Source organism: Chenopodium quinoa, unplaced genomic scaffold (genome assembly GCF_001683475.1).
Source record: "Chenopodium quinoa cultivar QQ74 unplaced genomic scaffold, ASM168347v1, whole genome shotgun sequence".
NCBI classification, from domain to species: domain Eukaryota; kingdom Viridiplantae; phylum Streptophyta; class Magnoliopsida; order Caryophyllales; family Amaranthaceae; genus Chenopodium; species Chenopodium quinoa.
The window spans coordinates 392,226-414,712 of record NW_018744020.1 but is presented as its reverse complement, the minus strand read 5'-3'; the positions used below and the strand labels follow the sequence as shown (position 1 = coordinate 414,712).

At 35.4% G+C, this 22,487-nt stretch overlaps 1 protein-coding gene across 1 annotated transcript; it reads left to right on the top strand.

Annotated features, from left to right (window-relative positions):
• The first annotated feature begins 521 nt into the window (after positions 1-521).
• On the top strand, positions 522-14,554 carry LOC110690229 (polynucleotide 3'-phosphatase ZDP-like). Its single transcript, XM_021867061.1, has 12 exons — positions 522-966; positions 1,256-1,303; positions 1,770-1,832; positions 2,945-2,998; positions 3,197-3,265; positions 3,559-3,615; positions 4,457-4,533; positions 11,514-11,595; positions 11,738-11,854; positions 13,128-13,240; positions 13,366-13,435; positions 14,198-14,554. The coding sequence occupies exons 1-12, from the start codon at positions 607-609 to the stop codon at positions 14,243-14,245; spliced, it is 1,158 nt and encodes a 385-aa protein (XP_021722753.1). The 5' UTR covers positions 522-606; the 3' UTR covers positions 14,246-14,554.
• The last annotated feature ends 7,933 nt before the right edge of the window (positions 14,555-22,487 follow it).

Sequence of the window (22,487 nt, the reverse complement as noted above, 5' to 3'; positions counted from 1 at the left end):
TTTTGTGCATTATGGAGTAGTATATATTTTGACATCAAATTTATATAATGACGCGGGGCATCGCCCGGGCCAATAGCTAATTATTATAGTACTTCGCATAACAAGTTCACCCTCCTTAAAATCTGTGCATTCTTAATTGATGCAAAAAAAAGAAGAAAAAAAAACAGAGTAGTGATATATATATATTTTATATATTTTAGTGTTCCATCCAGTTCACTCTTTAGGCTAATTCGGATTCGGGGATCAATTATGGGTGGTTAGGTTCCACTCCCCTCCCAATTGTTATTGCGGGGGATCGAACACGTTCCAATTCTCTCCCAATTATTGTTACAGGGGATCAAACACGAGTTCTCCTTACCAAATGTAGTCTCATATATCACTACACCAGTAGCCTATTAGTACTAGTATTGATAATATGCATGGAAGTAAAAGCGTAGTATTGAGATTCCATTACTAAAAACATTTCCAAATGATCGGCTAATCGAGAACTTAAAACTTTACTCCGTAGATAAGTAACATTATAAAGTACTCGCCCTCCTTTCCGTAATAGTCAAAACTTTGGCGGGAGACCCTTACTTCTCAAAGTCCACAAACCCAGGAACCTGAATGCTCATCGCCGCCGTCTTCACCACCACCACCATATCCTTTCTCTCTCCTCGCCGTCTACTTCTCTCTCATCAACCTCTTCTCCTCCTCAATAACCCTACCTCTAAACTCTCCTTCCTCCACCTCCAAGCTCGGCCTCCAATGGCGTCCTCCTTCGTCGCCGAGTACGCTAAATCGAATCGCTCCGCTTGCAAAACATGCTCTGACAAAATTGCTGCTAATGCATTGAGGTTGGGTGTTGTCACCAAAGACAAACAAAGAGGGTTTGACGCCACTAAATGGCACCATTTCCACTGCTTCTCCTTTAAGTCTAACTCCGTTTCGTCTCTCTCGGCTATTCGAGGGTTTGATTCTCTTAAGGTGTTTTAATTACTCCCTCCGTCTCTAAAAGCTACATTATCGTTGGTCAATTTTATTTTAATGGTGTGTTAATTGATTGATTGTTTCTTGAGGAGAATTTCACCAATGTTGTTTTATATCTGTTGAATTTAGTACGTCATATACTCATATTTATAATGTTTTTCTTATGGTTTACTTGGTCTTGAATCAATTATTTAATTGCAATAAGTCAAATGTGGCCGGTCTCAAGAGAGACGGAGGTTAATAGTAATAATTTTGACATTTTGTTGTTTGTTTGAATTTAATGTAGAGTGACGATCAAGAGGCTATGAAGAAATTGGTGGAGGAACTTGGCAAGGTTTGAGTTTAATTGTTATTGTTGATTGTAAAATTTGTATTTTGGTTTCATTGGTTTGGATATAGTTAGCCGACGCCAAATCATTTTGGGACTAAGGCGTTGTTGTTGTTGTTGTTGTTGTTGTTGTTGTTGTTGTTGTTGTTGTTGTTGTGGTGGTGGTGGTGGTGGTGGTGGTCTTGATTTAGTTGGAGCCCTTGGAGGCTGATTATGATTATTTAACCACGAATTTATGAGTTCAAACTCGATATATTACTCATTTTAAATTTATGTTTGGGTTTGTTGACCAAAATTTGAATTTAATGGAACTTCGGGCTGGATGATGCTCGAAGTTCCTGCTCCTCTCCTGTTTCCATTTTGACTCGTTTAGTGGATGATGTTTGAGTTTTATGTGTTTGAGTTTCTTGGTTTCGTATACTAGGAGAATTTAGGTACACCAGTTACTCAATACTCATTACTGCTTCTGTAGGAGAAGGATATCGATGATGACGCAGCTGCTGGACAGGAACAAAACATTTCCAAGAAAAAGAAGGTAAAAAGATAGTTGTGTTATTTCCTTAATCCTGTTTAAGGGAGAGAATATTGTCAATGAAAATTGATGAGCAAAGTAGTCAGAATCTGAGATGGGGGAAAAAAAAAATCAGATTGAAAATTGGAACAAATTCAGTTTTGCATGCAATTAATGAAATGAATTCTTCTCCTATGAGTCTATGACATAAGTTAAGATGTCTCTCTGCTAATTTCTCCAAATCACTGTGCCTTGTTGATTTTGAGCAATTCATTGCAATGCCCACGGCACGCACACAGTTAAGTTTTGTCAGGTAGCAAATGTGTACAATTAGCTGTGAAGGCTTGTTTACACCAACACAAATATATGACCCCTTTTTAGGTTTTTAGAGTTATATGACTTAATAGCTAAGAAATCATTTCAAGCAACTCTTTGCAATCTCATGCTTTATTAATATTGAATTATATGTATATAACTGATAAGTGGTAACTAAAATGAGGGAATTCAAAAACAGAATGGTTGCTTACATAAATGCATAATTTTGGACACCTAAAAGCGCATTTCATATTTAGGTGTTCCCTTTAAGGCCATGCTTGGATTGAGGGTAATATGTTAAGGGGTTAATAAAAGTCAAACTTGAAAAGACATTAGTAATAAAAGGTGTTGTTGTAGGAGTATTAAGGGGTTAATAAAAGTCAAACTTGAAAAGACATTAGTAATAAGAGGTGTTGTTGTAGGAGGTAAGGTTTTTACAAATGAAATAAGGTAGTTATTCCATGAGAAAAAGAGGGAGATGGAGGAATATTACTCTCATTTTGAGGGTAATAGTTACACACCCTCTTCCTAGTGTAACTATTTTCCCCAAAATGGGTCTCTTTCTTCACCTCATACCTCACCATCACAACACAATTTTTCTTACAAGAACACCATCACTATCTCCTTCCCTATTTACTTTCATTTTGTTTAGTTTGACTTTTATTACCCTAATAATATATTTCCCTCAATCCAAGAATGTCCAAGATGTTTTATTGCATGTTATGTGTATTTAATGGCTAATCCATTCAATGTAGTACTGTAAACAAGTTTATGTTACAATGGTAGTACAATTTACATCACATTTGTTTTACTTTGTACAGCGCGGAGATAGTGATGATGCTGTAGAGAAGCAAGAAAGTTCGAAGAAATTGCAGGTAAGGAAAATGCCTTTTGTTTCCAAGGGTCTCACCGTTGCTTGGTGAACTTTCTAGGACGTGACTTAGGTAAGCATGTCTGGAAAGTTGTATGATATATAAGTGTTGATGTTTTGGGGATACAAAGGCAGCAAAGAGTCTAAGCATATTTCAATTGTCCATTTTTTTTCCTCTCTTTTTTGACACGACTACTTCTAGCTTTCTGTGAGCGAGGAGGCAAATGTCAAGATTACACTTGCAACATCTGATATAAAGGATATATACCAGGTACAAAATACTTTTAATTTTTAGTGTCCAATTTTTTTCATATTTTCTCATCTTCCCTCCTTTTTACATCTTCTAGCTGTACGTGACAGTATTATGTTTAGCTGTTAATCGTTTACTTCTTCACATATACTCCTTTGCTATAAAATGGCCTTCTCAAGCTGACTTTTTTGAGGCCTTTTGCAGTTTTGCCCATAATAAGTTGATCAATGCTTTCTAATTTTGATGGTTGAAATTTCGTTTGAGATGGTCAATTTTGCTTTGTTATTATTCTGATATCACATTTTCTGATCCAGGGAGCTACATTACTGCCAAATTGGAAAGCATTTCATAGCATCATATTTCTTGAGAAGGTGAGACATTTCTCAACTCAGAGGTTTAGGTCATGTTATGTTGTATGAGGAATATAAGCTTCAGATTCCAAACGTGATTAATGCTGTTTTTTTTTTGCTCAGAAATACACTTTTTTTTTGTCATTCTTATAATTTTCATAATTCAAGCAAATCATTTTTTTTCCTTTTAATTATAAATATGTTTGGACTCTTCAATCCTTGTATGGACTGAGGGAGGTATGTGTCCATATTCTTTGAAGGTACCCATGATTCAACATTTTTTAGATAGTAGCTTCTTTCATGGACTAAGGGAGGTAGCTGTCCATATTCTTTGCATATTTCCATGGTTCAGCATTATCTAAATACTCCCTCTGTCACTTTCGTATGGTTACATATTCTATTTTGGGTGTCTCCTTTCCGTGGTTGCATCTTACATTTCTAAACTTTCCTCAAATAGAATACTTTTTTATGCGTTTACTCTCATGTTTCACACTCCCAATACACTTACCCTTATATTACCTATTTCCAATACAATTATTCCCATTTTCCAAAATTATTTACACATTCACAAAGCAACTATTTCCATTTACCAAAATCTTTACCACTCCCAAAGAAAATCTTTTCATATACCTACATTTTTTTTTTGGACGCAATATACCTAGATATTTACCTATTCCCTGAACAAATATTCTCATTTTACATACTTACAATGCTTTTAATTAATACCCGGGTAAAAAACCAAACGTAACCATAGAAAAGTGACGAAGGGAGTAGTAGTTTCTTTGAAATATTTTGTGAGTATTTCTTACAAGATGCATTTTCACCTAATTTACTTTTGTTCTGCTTTTTTATCCCTGAGTAGGATGCTGGCCTACAAGATTCAAGTAAAATTGCCGCATTTGATTTTGATGGATGTCTTGCAAACACTGATGTGAAGAGGTATGTTCAACAGCACAGAAAGTTGCCTTACTACTTTAGTCTGTATGCAATTTTTTTTTAATTTTATTTTATTTAGTTGTTGGATGTTTCATGTGACTGGCAATTAAAACAACTGAAAGGATTAAGGGTTCAAACTAATTGCAATCAACCCACAACAATGAAGAACAAGCAAGCACAACAACTAAGAACAACCATGAAAGAAACATAAGCAAATAAAGGAGACAATGTTACCGTGGGAAAACCCGAGAACCGGGAGAAAAAACCCAACCTTGCACTATGGAGTAGTATTGATGATTAATGAATCAAGAATTACAAGCATGAATTGTATTGAATTCAAATGCACCTCACAAAACCTCCCATAAACCCTCTCTCTAAGTGTTTAATGTTTTGTGAATGACTTGGAGAAGAAGTTTATCAAAACTATATATAGTCTAGGTAATAAACGATGATCCAAGGGCTAGCAATTATTCAAGCAACACGGGCTGAAATCGCACCGTAAAACAGGGCAGCATAGAGGTTCGGCCGAACCAACCCAGGGTTCGGTCGAACGTAGGGTGGTTCGGCCGAACTTGATGTGGTTCGACCACTCCTCCACTTTTGCAAAAAACGCAAAAGTTTCTGCCAAGAGGTTTGACCGAACCTCGGTAACACCATAGAAAGGGTTTGGTCGAACTTCCTCCATCTAGCTTCCCTTTGATTCTTCCTTATGCCTCCATATATTGATGCATCTCCACACTAATCCTAACAATCTCTCACTTGGAGATAGGATCAATAATGCAATCACCATAGACATCCATATATACACTCCTTCCTCAAGTACACTCAACACATTCATCAAAGCAATTTTTTCACCATAGCACAACATTCCATCAAGTTAATGATGGAGTCCAATTGAGGTCCTACACAACCTCAATTTGTCACTAGAAACAACCTTAGTGAGCATATCCGCCGGATTCTTCGAACCGGCAATCTTCCTCAAACACATCGTGCCATCCTTCACCAAACTCCTAGTATAGTGATAACACCTCTTGATGTGTTTAGTGCGATAATGAAACATAGGATTCTTAGCCAATTGAACCGCACTTTGGCTATTACTATACAACTCACAAACATCTTGTTTCATGCCCATTTCTTCTAGAAAACCCTTCAACCATTCCATCTCTTTTCCCGCTTCCGACATAGCCACATACTCGGCTTCCGTCGTAGACATAGAGACACACTTTTGGAGCTTGCTCATCCAACTAATGGCCGTACCACCAATAGTGTACACATACCCCGAAGTGCTTTTGCTTGAATCATAACATCCACCAAAATCGGCATCAACAAAACCTTCCAAAACAACTCCATTTCTTCCAAAGCAAAGAGCCATACTTGAAGTACCCAACAAATACCTCAATAGACACTTCACGGCTTCCCAATGTCTCTCATCCGGATTTGACATGAACCTACTCACAACTCCCATTGCGTGAGCAAAGTGCAAATCATAGCATACATCATGCTACCAACGGCCGAAGCATAAGGAACAATGGCCATTTTGTTCTTCTCTTCCCTTGTCTTTAGGCAATCCTCCTTTGTCAACTTGAGTTCACTTGAAAGAGGAGAACTTCGAGGCTTTGCATCAATCATGTTAAATCTTTTTAGTACCTTCTTGACATACTCCTCTTGAGATAACTTCAACACACCCGTTGAGCTATCTCGAGAAATTCTCATGCCAAGTATTTGCTTGGCCTCACCCAAATCTTTCATCTCAAATCTTCTAGACAACTTCTTTTTCAAGCCATTGACAATTTTCATACTAGTTCCCGCAATCACCATATCATTAACATACAAAAGTAAATAGATATAGCCATTGTCATACCTTTGAAAGTAGCAACAATGATCACCTTCCGCTCTCACGAAACCATTGCTTAGCATGAAATTGTCAAACTTCTTGTACCATTGTCTCGGAGCTTGTTTCAACCCATATAGACTCCGTTTAAGCTTGCACACCAAGTGAACTTGAAACCCTTCCGGTTGCTTCATGTAGATTTTCTCATCCAAATCACCATGTAAAAACGCGGTTTTTACATCCATTTGCTCAAGAAATAAGTTCTCAGAAACCACTATAGCCAACAAGATTCTTATAGTGGTCAACTTCACAACCGGAGCAAATATCTCGTGATAATCAATGCCCTCCTTTTGTGAAAAACCTTTCACCACAAGTCTTGCCTTGTACCGAATTGTACCATCCGGTTCTTCTTTCTTTCGAAATATCCATTTGCACAAAAGTGCTCTCTTGCCCTTAGGCAAATCTACCAACACCCAAGTGTTGTTCTTCTCCAATGAAGACATCTCATCTTCCATTGCTTGCTCCCACTTCAACGAGTCACCCATGCCCATTGCCTCTTGATAACATTCCGGCTCACCGGAGTCCGTCAACAACAAATAATGCAAGGATGGAGAATATCGGTTTGGTGGCTTGATTGGTCTTGATGATCTCCTTACCGTTTGTGGTGTAGAAGGCTCTCCTTGAACCACAACGGGCTCACCCATAGCTACTCGCTCATCCGTCTCGAAATGATCATCATTCTATGTTACCAGGACTCGGGTATGGGTGTCGGACACGGACACGCGTCAAGGTGTCCAATTCGGCAAAGTCTAAAATTTTGGGACTCGGGGACTCACTCCGAAATTTGGACACGGGTGCGGGGACACGTGTATATATATATATATATATATATATATATATATATATATATATATATATATATTTTACGGAGTAAGCCATAAGGAAGCCTTTAATGAAAAAAATAGTAAAGGAAAAAAAGGATGTCTGATGTGGGCCAGTATAGAAAAAAAGAAACAACCTTTAATGAAAATAATAAAGAAAATACAGGCTGTTAAAGCATAAAGAGTAAGGGTCACGTGAAAACATTTTCTTTTCTTTTTCTTGTCTCTCTCTTCGTATTTCTTCTTCACCTTAAAAACTCCCTGCACTTCAATGGAGTCTCTTTTCTCCGTCACCATCGATGCAAAATCAGAATGGCGTTTGGCTTGCCAGAGGCCCACGAGTAAAAGCCCTATAGTTTTATTACTTTTTACTTCTTCATTTTTGTTTAATTTGGGAATTAGGGTTTCTGCCGAATCCGAGGAGAAGTTGACAAATTGGACACGAATTTCGTGTCCGAATCCCATACGCGTCGTATCGACTCGCGTTCGGCGGCCAAAATGCCGAGTCCGATTAACAAATTCATCATCATCTGAATCACTAGAATCCGAATCCAAAGGAACATGAGCACCATGTTGAGGAGATGCTTGTTGAATTTGCACTTCAACTCCTACTTTTCAACCTCCTTGCCACTTCTAACTTCACCATCTAGCTTAACAAATTTCCACTCATCTTCTATTGATTCTCTCTCCACGGATTTTCCTCCAAAATTGTCCTTATACAAAGAACTATCATCAAACGTAATGTCACAATGCCTAACAATCTTTCGATTCTTAGGATCCCACTATCTATAACCGTATTTCTCACATTCATACCCTATGAAGTAACATTTGATGGCCTTTGGGTCTAGCTTATCTCTCTTCTCGGATCGCAAATAGGCCACACAACCAAAGGTCTTCAAGTGAGTGTAGGACACCTCCTTTCCACTCCACTCCTCCTCCGGTATCTTGAAATCCAAGGGCACCGAAGGTCCACGGTTTATCAAGTAAGCCGTGGTACTAACGACATCCACCCAAAAACATTTTGGGAGGCCCGCAAACAACCTCATACACCTTGCCCTCTCAAGTAAAGTCCTATTCATCCGCTCCGCTACCCCGTTTTGGCGAGGTTTACCGGGAATGGTCCTCTCCAAAACAATGCCATGCTCCTTACAAATGTTCTTGTAAGCTTCCAACTCATACTCTCCTTCATTGTCGGACTTGATTGCCTTAATCTTCTTGCCCGAAACATTTTCAACCTCCGCCTTCCAAGTCTTGAACTTCTCATTCACTTCCGACTTGTGCTTCATGAAATATACCCATACTTACCGGGTTGAATCATCAATGAAAGTAACAAAGTAGTGAGAACCACCAAGGGACTTGATGGGGTATAGGCCCCAAACGTCCGTGTGCACAAATTCTAGCTTCTCCTCTTCAAGAACCGTTTGGTTTTTGTGAAAGACACCTTCTTTTGCTTGCCAAAAACACATGTCTCACAAAATTGCATGTCGATTGATTTTAAACCCGACAACTTACCCTTCGAAGCTAGCAATTTCATCCCTTTCTCACTCATGTGACCAAGCCGAATATGCCAAAGCTTAGTCTCATCATTTGCGGTTGTAGCAATCATGCATGTACACCCAAAGGTAGTGTGCAAAGTACCGGTCTTCATGCCCCGAGCCACCACCATAGCTCCTTTCGACACCTTCCAAGTACCCTCACCAAACATGGTTCTAAAACCGCTTGAGTCTAGTTGACCCACCGAAATCAAATTCTTCCTAAGCGTAGGTATGTACCTAACATCTTCAAGCTTCCATGAGCTCCCACTTGAAGTCTTGATCATAACATCTCCCTTCCCCAAAATATCCAACAGTTCATCATCCGCAAGGTACACCTTTCCAAACTTACCACTCTTGAAGTTTTGAAAAATCTCCTTACATGGAGAAGAATGAAATGAAGCTCCCGAATCAAGGATCCAAGACTCAATGGGACTATCAACGCTCAAGATCAATGCATCACCAAGTTCATCACTTGATGCCAAGTTACCGATGAACTAGCATCATCGTGGTTCTTGTGGTTTGAACCACCCTTCTTCTTGGGATTAGGACAATCCTTCTTAGTATGTCCTTTCACACCACAACCCCAACACACAATGTTCACCTTTCCTTTCGACTTACTCCTCCCTTTAGACTTCGATATTCCCTTTTGAGCACCTCTTTGTTGTCTTCCACGTCCCCTACCTTCACTAGAATATGCACCACCCGATGACTCACCCGAGTTCTTCCTTAAGCTCTCACTCAAGATTAAATCCCTCACATCATCACATTTCAACTTTAAATTCCCGGAGGAGTTGCTAATGGCGGCTACAACGGTATCCCAACTCCTAGGCAACGATGACAACAAAATCAAGGCCTTCACTTCATCATCAAATTTGATCTCAACCGAAGCTAGTTGAGAGATTATCGAATTGAATTCATTTATGTGTTCCGGGCGGAACCACTATCATTCATCTCAATTTCAAACAAACGACGCATCAAGAACACCTTGTTCATAGCCGATGGTTTCTCATACATATTGGTCAACGCTTTGATCACACCGATCGTCATTGTCACATCCTTGACATTGTAAGCAGCACAATTTGCCAATGTCAACCTAATAACTCCAAGAGCTTGTCTATCTAATATTTTCCACTCTTCTTCCTTCATACCTGATGGTTTACTGGAAAGAGGCAAAAATAGGTTCTTTTGATACAAATAGTCCTCTATTTGCATCTTCCAAAACCCAAAATCCTTCCCATCAAACTTCTCAATTCTTAACTTTCCTTCCTCCATTGCAAATCAAACACACAAAGTTCACAATAGGTTTTTAACAACAAAGAATGCATTGACACCCAAGATTCAATCTTTGAATACCTAAAGACCTAAACTTTGTAACTCAATCACAAATTCAAGTTTAACACAACCCAAAATCACTTAAACACCAAAGATTCAACCTTGGCTCTGATACCAATTGAAAGGATTAAGGGTTCAAACTAATTGCAATAAACCCACAACAATGAAGAACACGCAAGCACAACAACTAAGAACAACCATGAAAGAAACATAAGCAAATAAAGGAGACAATGTTACCTTGGGAAAACCCGAGAAACGGGAGAAAAACCCACCCTTGCACTATGGAGTAGTATTGATGATGAATGAATCAAGAATTACAAGCATGAATTGTATTGAATTCAAATGCACCTCACAAAACCTCCCATAAACCCTCTCTCTAAGTGTTTAATGTTTTGTGAATGACTTGGAGAAGAAGTTTATCAAAACTATATATAGTCTAGGTAATAAACGATGATCCAAGGGCTAGCAATTAATCAAGCAACACGGGCTGAAATCGCACCGTAAAACAGGGCAGCATAGAGGTTCGGCCGTACCAACCCAGGGTTCGGTCGAACTTAGGGTGGTTCGGCCGAACTTGATGTGGTTCGACCACTCCTCCACTTTTGCAAGGGTTCGGTCGAACTTCCTCCATCTAGCTTCCCTTTGATTCTTCCTTATGCCTCCATATATTGATGCATCTCCACACTAATCCTAACAGCAACTATCAGAGCCTTAATCCCAAAGATGGGGTCGGCTACATGGACTAAAATTTTATCATCAAACATATTGTACATGAGCTGACTATATTAGAACACCCCCCCTACCCTGATAGAGAGATTAAAAAAAGGGAGTGAAGCTCTGCAAACAGGATGTTGCGTAAGCACGGTAAAATATTTTACTTGCATAAGTATAGAGCTCATAATGTAAATGCACAGTATAAATTCAATATGCAATGATTGCAGACACTACCTCATTTATGCAAGCTTCTGTTTGGAGCCAGTACAATGCGTAATTTTTCCTCTTTCATTGTCGAAGAATATTTTAAAATTTTTTCCAGATTTTTCTGTACTAAAAACTTAAAAAGGCTATTTGGGTACCTGTTTCCTGTAAGGTCAATAGCTCTTTTCTTTCACTTCTATTATCATGATTACAACATCTCCCTTATTTAACTCGGCTATATGCTTGTATTAATGGGAGTGTTATTCTATGTATTAGAAAATCCTATATATTAGGTGTATAACTGTATCATCAATAAGCTCACAAATAGTCAGATAATTTGAAGCTTGGATGGATTTCTCCTTGCTCTGGTCAACTGAAATTTACTCCTTAGTTTCTATGATTTGACAGATGATCTTTTAACTTTCTATAGAATGATACTTTGATGTAATAAGTTGCAGACAATCTTATGTCAGCTCATTTTATTAGGACTGGTGCAGATGCCTGGTCCCTTATGTATCCATCAATACCTGACAAATTGCAGAAGCTGTACAATGATGGCTACAAGCTGGTTGCATCTCCTCTTCCACTTCTCCAGAATTTGACTCCCTTTTTCCCTTCCCCCAACTCCAAGTGAAAAAAAAGGCGACTTATCTATTTATTGGTGCTCTCTTTTCCTTAGAATGTCTTTAATAGGACTGCAACTATTTCAGGTCATATTTACTAATGAATCCAATATAGACCGCTGGAAGAATAAGAGACAGAAAGCTGTGGATTCAAAAGTTGGACGCCTGAACAACTTTATCAACCTTGTGAAAGTCCCGATTCAGGTATAAAAGCTGTAGATGTGTTCGTGTTGCTAATATTACTGGTCTAATGAGGTTATGGTGTAATGGTGTTGAGTTTTAGTAGTTTAGTACCTTTTTTACTTACCATTGACTGTATGTCAAAACCCTTCTTGTTATGATTTTGAACTCTTCCACTTACTAGATGTGATTGAACTTTGCCTATATTGAATATAATATGTTCTGTGCCAATCCATAAATCAAGGAAAAACTTATGTATGTCAATAACGAAGAAGCTTATTTCTCCTTGTCATAGATTAATATGATCGAAGATGAATAGGGGAAAGGAAAATAAAATTGACTTCTAGTTTGCTTTTCACCAGATGAACGGAGTGAGGTTTTAATGTATCTTCATCAAAGGCTACGACCAAGTGTATAGTAATTGTTAGTTCATGCATTAGAAGTTATAATGCATAGAAATTTGAATGACAAGTAATATGAAATGCAAGAAGTTAGTTAAGTGATCAGTTAACATCAAATGGAGTTTCTAGTTTTACTCCCCACCCAGCATTTTCATGAAAAAATGTAAAGAACGAAAAGACCTCTTTATGCAGAAAGTATAAGTAAAGTCCATATAATACAACTGAAAGTAGCTAAGCTGGATGATAGCCTGAGAGACAGAAAAATGTTGGTGAAGCTTGAACAGGTGACTACTGACTTTAGTAGTTAGATCGCCATTTTTCTTCTAAGGAGATACAGAGATATTTAATGAATGAAAACATGTTTATATGGAAAATTGAGGGATACATGGATGGCTCGAGCCATTGTTATAGATCAAAAGGTTATATAGCATGCCAATTTCATTTATTTTTTGAAGTTTTTGAGTTTTATTAAATAGTTGACATGTAATTGCTGTTAGCAATGTTTATATTGTTGTAGCTTTTGACTCATGTTATCCAGGCTCTTCATATCGTCTCATGTACCAATGTCGGATCCTTGACACCCCGACATGATTTTGGATACTATGCCACTTCATTTTGGGTTGAAATCACGATATAGCCGAGTTGGACACTTAAGCACATGTCCCAGACTGACACGAGCAATTAAGTCTGAGTAGCAAAGGCTTTTGATGTTTGATATAATATTGTTTGTTTATAAGATTGATTAGCTGTTTACCAGGCATTGGATAAAGTGGGAAGTTTTTTTTGCTTTATTTCTGAGACTTGAATTGTCATGTCATGCTTGCTAAGTCAATATATTAATGTGTTGCTTTGACTTGCAAGACCTAGTAGGTGATACAATAATTATTTATTAACAGGTATACATAGCATGCGGTTTTGGACTTACAGACCCATACCGTAAACCCAAAACTGGAATGTGGCATGTTATGGAACGGCACTTTAATTCTGGAATTCCAGTTGATATGGATCAGTAATTTCTCTCTCCACTTTGTGAATTTTTTTTTTTGTCTGATTAGGATAATGTAATACAAGTAAAACTACTAATATTTCCTGTCCCTGTCATTTATGAGATACTATAAGCTTTCCTGTGGGCAGGTCCTTTTATGTCGGGGATGCAGCTGGGAGGAAAAATGATCACAGTGATGCTGATATCAAATTTGCTCAGGTATTGCTGTAGCCTGTAGGTTTCTTTGTTGAACAACTTGATTGATGTCATCTTATCAATTTCTTACAAGGATGGAAACAATACTAAAATCACAATTTTGCCTTCGACAATATGGTGAAAAAATGAGGATCCAATTAGATTGGTTTGTAGCTTAAAGTAGCTTCTGTTATTCAAAGAAATATCATATTAAGGAGATTGAAAGAAAATATCTTTTTGTATTAGAGTAGGTTTTTTGCACAAAGTGTATTGTGCTGAGGAGTGAGGGCTGGGATTTCTTTTGAATCAATTAAAATAAACTGGCCTACAGTGTCGGTAAAATGCAAGCGGTTTATGCTTGCTTCTGAATGTCTATGATATATATTCAATTTTTAGTTATTCAACTTGAGCATTGCAACTCTCTTGAGTGACCAAGCCTCATGTATTATTACCGTGATGACTTTTAGGCTTTTATCTATTACATGCATTGCATTTGAAAAACCGCTAACTTTTGGCGTTGCTTATGTGACACTGTCAAAAAGTGGTTGATTGTATATTTGAAATTTGGTTAGCTAAATTTCATTGAACTCCCTTTAACACAACGCTAGTATAACCTTCCCAAAACCCTCTAACCCTTTTTGTTGCTCGAGGAGGTTTGTTCCCAACAGAGCTACCTCTATGGCTCTCTGGTTGAGGTTTTCTGCAATAGCTGGTTAAAATTCTCGACTTTTAGGATGCTGACAAGTATGGTTGATTGTGTAGATCATGTTTTTACTTGTTATGCAGGATGTTGGGTTGAAGTTCTATGTTCCAGAGGACTTCTTCACCGTATAGACATGCACTAATCATAGCAAGTATATGAACTGACATTCTTGGGCTGCTGCTGATAGTTGATTGCGCTTAATTTTTCGATGGTCATCCTGATTTTCCCTTGTACATAATAAACATGGTATATCATTGCTGAAAATTTTCTGATCTGCTGTATGCTTGATATGTACGTCAATTATGATATTTCTACATACTATTGAAGTTGAGATCTCTGTTTTAGCCTAGTAAAAATCTGTAATGCACCTTTGGTAGAACTGATCTACTATTGTATTGGTATTTAATTGTTTATATAAGATATCTGCTCTTATCAATCGCAATCATGAAATTTGTTGTTTTGTTTTGATCCCCCCCCCCAAGTGTGTTACTAATTCTCAATTATAAGCAAACATAACAATTGGTAATAAGAACCCCAAAAAAAATTGCTACTATTTCAGCCTGTTGGAATGTTGTCATTAGCTTCTTCAATCCCATATTTTACTCCTAAGTCCTACCACATTTCTTAGCTTAGCATATGGTAAAACTGTTTAGAATAGGGCGAGTCTTAAGCTCTTTAAAATCAGAACTCTTGAAAGTGTAAAGGTCTATATATTGATGGTGTAATATGGTACAACCGTACAAGCCGGCAAGCGAGGGAGCCCATGATAAACAAAAAATATTTCCACATAATAAAATTTGTTTAATTATTTACAAAAATGCTATTAGATAAACATTTTTTTTTATGTACCATGAAGATGGACTTGTATTTTCTCTTGTGGAACCTAGTTTATGACTTAGTAGCTGCTTAACAGTCCTCAAATATGAACACCTAACTTTACTTGATAGGTGGCTACAAAAAAAGAGATAATTTGATTGAAAAGAATATCTAGTTAAAAAGGAGATTAGAAACTTCGTAGGAATCTATCCCATGCATGTCAAACATAGATAAAAAAAAAAGCACATTCTATTAAGGGCATGTTCTCTTCGGCTTATTTCAGTTCAGTTCAGCTTAGCTCCAATCAGTTCAGTTTAGTTTAATTCCTAATTTCTATCTCTCATAAAATATTCAATTCAGCTCATCTCATTTCAGTAAATCAGAAGAGGACCTAAGTCTCATTCTCCCAATTTGGCATGGCTATGAAGTAGGACGGGGCTCATGAGCCTTGCAAACATTGGCAGAGCTATGTAGTCACAAGGGGTAGCACACTTGCTACCTCTGTTTTTTCTATATAACATCCCTTTGATGATGCCATAGCAAACTAATACTTACCTGTGTTGCTCCCTTTTAAACCAAAAGAGACCTGTTACTTATAATATCTTTTTAATTTTTTTACTTTTTCTTTTGACTTTTTTTTTTTTTTTTTTTTTTTTTTTTTTTTTTTTTTTTTAAAAAGTGTTTTTTCTTCTACTTGTATGTTTTGATGTGTGCATTATTAATTTGTATACATCCATTTAAAGACTCTTATTTAAGTAGTAGAATTTATGGGTTATGTTAAAGAAAATAATCTATGTTCTAAAAAAATAGTAGTGGAATCTATGGTTTAAAAATAATATACTCCATCAGTCCTTTTATTAGAGTCCCACTTCTCTTTATTATGTGAGTAACAAATGTTACAAATGAGACTCTAATAAAAAGTCGGAGGGAGTATAAATTTATATTCGAACTTTAATTATCTTCTAAATATCATACATTATACCAATTAAATATAAAGATAAAAATAGAAAATGAGTAATAAAACTTTTTATTTATTAATCTTTATATTAGATGAAAATTTTCCATTTTAATTGCACTTTTCAATGCACATGTTAGATAAGTAATATGTTTAATTTTTTTTTTGACAAATAATATATTAACTTTTTAATTTTATGAGTATAATACCTTTTATTTATAGTATACCTGTATAAATTACCATATGGTTTTCAACCTTATGAATAGTAGATGTGGAGTACATACAAAAGTAATAATTTATCGAATATATGGAGTACAATTTAATTTTATCATTATATTATATTGACAACTAGAATATAAATTATTCTATATTTGTAAAATAAATATCCATCCACCAAAATAAATGTTAAAAATTTAAAAGCTAATTATCAATTCGTTTCTACTTTTTTTTTTTTCTTATTTGTTCAATGCTACCTCTCATTGAAATTCCTTGATCCGTCACTGCTTGCAAACCTCACTTGAATTGAGGAAGTGTGTTTTTCATTCATCTAATCATCACCTCTGAACTCCTTGAACTCCTTCTCAACATTTGGGTATCAAGTTGCGTGTTGGAAGGAGAAAGGTTACGCTTGTAAGAGTTGATGACCACAAAGAATGTTACCACTTTAATCGCTCAATTCAAATCTCATAACCATGAGATTTTAACGTCTGTAAGACAAGAAGAAAAATCAAGTCAATCCTTTAATAGTATGGATACAAATTTATAGGTAGGTTGTATTCTACCTAATATATAATGATGAGTGTCGTCTCAAACATTTTTGGGGTCCGGAGCAAAAACTTAAATAGGGGCCCTGACCCTAAACTACAAAGTGTAATTTATAAGTAATTTAGCAACAAAATATTTTACCCCTATTATTGGATTATTAATTTGAATTATCTAATTATTATTTTTTACCACCACGTATTAATTAAAATTTTGACGGGCATCGCAAAAATTGAAGAGAGAGAGAGAATAGGGCAATAATACTCCTATTTCATAATAATCACAATACGAACACCTATGTCAATGTACAAATTTGAATTATCTAATTACTAATTATATATATATATATATATATATATATATATATATATATATATATATATATATATATATATATATATATATATATATATATACACACACACACACCCATGTCAATGTACAAATTTGAATTATCTAATTACTAATTATATATATATATATATATATATATATATATACGGGGAGGTTCCGCTAAAAACAGAGCTTATGGTGAATACTAAAAACAAGCAATCTTAGCCATTCATTACTAGCACAAAAGATCAGACGGTTCTAAAGCCCCAAGATCATTCCAACCTTACATATAATCAATTCAACCGTTGTTGAGCCTTTTGGTTTTGATGGACAAATTGACAAACTCGACTAATGAACGTTTTGAGTCTTTGGTGAATAAAAGGTTCAAGCAAAGTTCGTTCCGGAGTAGGAACTTGGATGCGGAGTAGCATTCTCTAAAAATCCTCATGCAAATCTCACGTTCTAGTTTTAATTGTGAGCACTCAATAATATAAAGTCGGAAAGGAACTCAATGACTTATGTTATTAAAAAGACTACTGGAATAAAAGTTAGTTTTAAAAGATAATTTCTTAAGGAAAAGATAATTTATAAAAGTTTTATCTAGTCATCTAATTTCGAATAAAGATAATTATCTAGTTGTTTTAATATAAATAATTAATTTATCTTTTCAAATAAAATCCTTTTTAAAATAAAATCTTTTTAAAACAAACTTTTGATAAAGTTAGCAAGCAGTTTTCTTTGTGAAAATCTCTGATTCTACGGTTTTATCAAAGCTAATGTTTATCAAGTTGTTGAGATAGTGGATTAGTGAGATAAGGCTAGGAAACCTCCTTCATGATCACCATCTGTCAAGATAACTCCACAAGTTGTTAGTGGGGTGTTGGCATGTGGACGTGATTATAGTGGAGGTTAATGACCAAGCCTTCTCTATAAATACTCATGCAAAATATCTCAGCAAAACACAACTCTTGAGCATAAAAATTCCAGTAGCCATCTAATAACATAAAGAGAGTTATTATCCTTTTTATATTCTTGAGTGCAATAGGTATTTGTAATCACAGATTGTATTCAAGTACTTTGGGGTTGGGATTGTGAGTTTGTAAAGTGAGGTCAAGGAAGCTTCGTTGCCGAATGCTTCTGTGAGAGTTGGGAACAAGTTCCTAATTTGTGGAACTTGTTAACGGGTTTGAATCTTCATTTGTAAAGAGTTTGATTACATAGTGGAAATTTAGAAAAGCCTATATCTTCTCTCGTCATTATTTCATTTAGTTAAATCCCGCAAAAGTTTTTAGATTTCACCTCAAATACAATTCACCCCCCTCTTGTATTAGCCAGTTAGACTTTCAACCGTTTTAAAGGTCTTTTTTTTTTTACAAACGCAACGTTTTAAAGGTCACTACATGCTAAAATAAGGTAACTTTATCTAAATTGACGATATTTACATAGAGTCACTATATATAAAAATAACGTAACTATATACAAAAATAGGGTAGCTATATCAATCTTTACCGTATTTACATTAAGGTCAGTATATACAAAAATAGGGTAACTATTTCAATTTTGACCATATTTACATAGAGGTCACTATATACAAAAATAGGGTAACTTTAACAATTTTTACAACATTTACATTAAGGTCACTATATACAAAAATAAAGTAACTATATCGACTGAGTTTTTGACACCATTTACATAAAGGTCACTATATACAAAAATAAAAGTCACTATATATAAAAATAAGGTGACTGAAACAAAATTTACAACATTTCCATAATTCTAAGGTCATTATATCGAAAATAAGGTAACTGTATATAAAATTCGGGTAATTATATCAATTTGACACCATTTACCCAGAGGTCAATAAATATAAAAATAAGTATTAAAAAAGTCTATGTAGGATTCGAACCTACATCCCGTGATTACACGGTGCTCGACCAATTGAGCTAATAGGCTTTTAACATGCCAAAAATCACGCCCACATAAAAAACTAAGATCAATAAAGGGTGAAATAAAATCATCATTCGTGAACATTTAATTTTGCTCAAGTTGACTAATCGAGGCCTTGTAAAATTAGATTCAGAGTGTTGTACTGCTATGCATGATGGATTGGAGTATATAATGCATCATTTTCCACTGGATTTAGATAGTGTACTCAAACAAAATACAAAGTATTAATACCATTCAAGTAATCAAGAGATATGAAAAATCTGATCAATAAAAGTAAAGCTAAAAACAAAGATGCAAAACAAAGTCCTAGCTCTATCTTAGTAAACACGCTGGCCAAAAAAAATAAAACAAAATTCAAACAGAACAACACATTACATAAACTTGGAAGTTGGACCTCTTAGACAATACAAGTATATGGAAATTCATACTCTAACTGAGAATTCATCATATGCAGACTCCTGAATATGAGAGTAACATACTTCCTGAATCCCGACTTAAGTTTATGTGGATCGAACATAACTGAAGAGGTATGAAGGCAAGGTAGAGCACCAAAACATAAATTCAGATCATAACATAGACCCAAAAGTTTAACAGGCCAAGATACTAATATAACAAGGACTGGTACAAAACTGAACATGTAAAAATTCATGAAAATCAAAGTCAAATTACCGTCTTGTCATTAATGTATCGAGCAGCATAACCAACACCAGGTTTTCTATGCTGACCAGTCCAGAAAATTTCACCACCTAGAGAGATCTTTGGGGTCACACTCTGCATCCCACCAGTCAAAGGAAAAGAAAATCACACCAGTAATCAAAGTTCAACATCAGCGAGTACAGCTGAATCAACCAAATCATACCTCCACTGACCAGCCTCTTAATTGTCCCTTATATACCAACATAAAATACTGGTTTTTGAGGTCTCACCTAGCTACATCCATTACAGAATACATACATTTAGATTAAGTACTTTGAAATGCAGACTTTCATCCAGATTTCATCCAGATAACCTCATATTACACTAGAACTCTAAGCTCACTCTAAGACAACTCTGCTCCTGAATCTCAATGTTGATCGTGTTCTAAGCAGAGGTTTTCCTTTTCTTAGTACTCATTCTCTGTGTACAAAGCAGAGCTAATTTATGTCTCCAAACTCTCACTAATTCACTCACAAATCCACTAAAAACACTTCATATTACTCAAAATTCGAATTAACTACTCCAAACTCTCACTAATTCACTCACAAATCCACTAAAAACATTTCAAATTACACAAAATTTGAATTAACTACTCCAAACTCTCCCGAATTCACTCACAAATCCACTAAAAACACTTCAATTACTCAAAATTCGAATTAGCTACTCCAAACTCTCCCGAATTCACTCACAAATCCACTAAAACACTTCAAATTACTCAAAATTCGAATTAACTACTCTAAACTCTCACTAATTCACTCACAAAACCACTAAAAACACTTCAAATTACTCAAAATTCGAATTAACTACTCCAAACTGTCACTAATTCACTCACAAATCCACTAAAAACACTTCAAATTACTCAAAATTCGACTACATTAAACGTAATTCCTTTTTTCGATTCTACCTCTCATTCAATGAGAAAATCAATTCAAAGTTCCAGCAAATTCCACAATATACATAACATAACAACAACACAGATCTGACATGCACCAAAAACCTAATTTTCCAGATATCAAAAAACCAAAATAATTAAAAATATCAGATCGAACTACAAAAATACCTTAGCCGCTTCTCCTGAAAGTCGAATCCACCAAAACTCGCCGCCTTCCTCCTTCCGCCGCATTTAGATAGAGAACGAAGAAAGAGAAACACGCAGTAGAGAGAGAAAACAAAGAAGCTGGTTGAAGAGAGAGAAAGTACGAAAGAAAAGAGAGAAGAGAGAGGAGAGAGAAAATAACCTGGAAATTAAAGAGGAGAGAGAAATTCAGAGATGTCTGAAAATAAGAGGAAAGAAATCTGAGCCATACAATTTGATGAACGGCTCAGATTAAACGTTTTCAGTTTTTACTTTAACACTTGTTTTTACATGATCCTATTCCTATATATATATACCTCCGTTTTTATTTACTTGACACGTTTTGACTTTAGCACTATTCACACACCTCCCTTTGACCGTTTTTTGTGCTTTATACGTAATGAAAAATATAGTCATGTGGGATATTGTTAGATTCGTTACGTTATATACTTTCAAAATATCAACTTTTCATAATTTTTGTTTATCAATAATTAAAGATTTTAATAATTGAATAAGTGCATTGTCAAACGTGACAACTAAAAGAAACGGATCGGAAGAAGTATATATAATCTATCCAAATTTTTTTACATGACAACATATTGTCAAAGTAATATAGGCATATGAATATTGAACAGCGTAAAAGTCAAGCTATATATTACAATTATCACTAAACGGACTTACAGACGTAGTAAAATATTATTAGCTAGCATTGTTATGGCCTTATGGTTATAATCGGCGATAATAAATAAACCAAATATTTTTCATATATATCTAGTACAAATATTTAAAAATCATTTTATTTTGTAAAAAAAAAAGTATTTTACAATGACGACCCATAAATAAGAGGACCCTGAGCCGTCGCTCAAGGTGCTCCCCTAATAAACGGCCTGATGAGAGGAATTGCGTGATTGTGACATGTGTTCATATAATAAATGGATCTTTGTTTAGCATATTGATTCTATTTTTTGACAAGAATTTTAAATAATAAATGAAATAACAAATCAAATTTTCCTCTTAACATAGTGCATATTTTTTTTACAGATCTTTATAATCAATATATGCTATACTAGTGAAAATCAATAATAAAATGTTAGATGTTGCTAAAATTAAATTATTTAAGAAAAGGGGAAAACAAACTTGGTGAATCACAAACGCAATGCTGGTGAAGTTGATGAATGATTTTTATTTTTTTTTTCTTCTAAACCAGTGCTCTTTGACCAAAGTGACCATTGAAAATGATATTGCGACTAAATTTGAACTTTTGAGAGAATTGGTTTGTTTTTTTGGATATTAGCTAGTATAAGGATGAATGATAATAGTTGTCTTTGGTCAAGACCTATTTATAAAACAAAACCTTTTTTGTGCCCCGGGTGTACAGTAATTTATTGTACATCAGCAATTCTCACACGTGTGCCACCAATAAATTCATTATCCCCAATACTCTGTATTATTCTCTCTCCTCTATCTCTTCCAACAAACTACCAAATTTACGACCACATTCAACCTCAAATTACAATAAGGTTGTTGTTAGGATGATCTCTCATAGAGTTTCGCTTCCTTTGATCTATATTTCTCAGTCTGCAATTGATTTTTCATTTTATCAAATTTCAAACCCTAACATTCTTAAATTGTTTTTTTTGGTGCTACATTCTTAAATTGTGATATTTCGCTCTCAATTTTTTCTAATTTAGGTTTCTAATTGATATTCCTATCAAATTTCCGAGCCTTCATAACTTTGGATTTAGAGAACGAGTGAAGTATCAGTCGAAAAATCAGGTATTTTTTTCCA

Coding starts and splice junctions, on each gene's coding strand:
- LOC110690229 (XM_021867061.1), top strand. CDS start 607: ATGCTCATCGCCGCCGTCTTCACCACCACCACCATATCCTTTCTCTCT. Junction 967..1,255: donor GAGGGTTTGATTCTCTTAAG/GTGTTTTAATTA, acceptor AATTTAATGTAG/AGTGACGATCAAGAGGCTAT. Junction 2,999..3,196: donor AAAGTTCGAAGAAATTGCAG/GTAAGGAAAATG, acceptor GACTACTTCTAG/CTTTCTGTGAGCGAGGAGGC.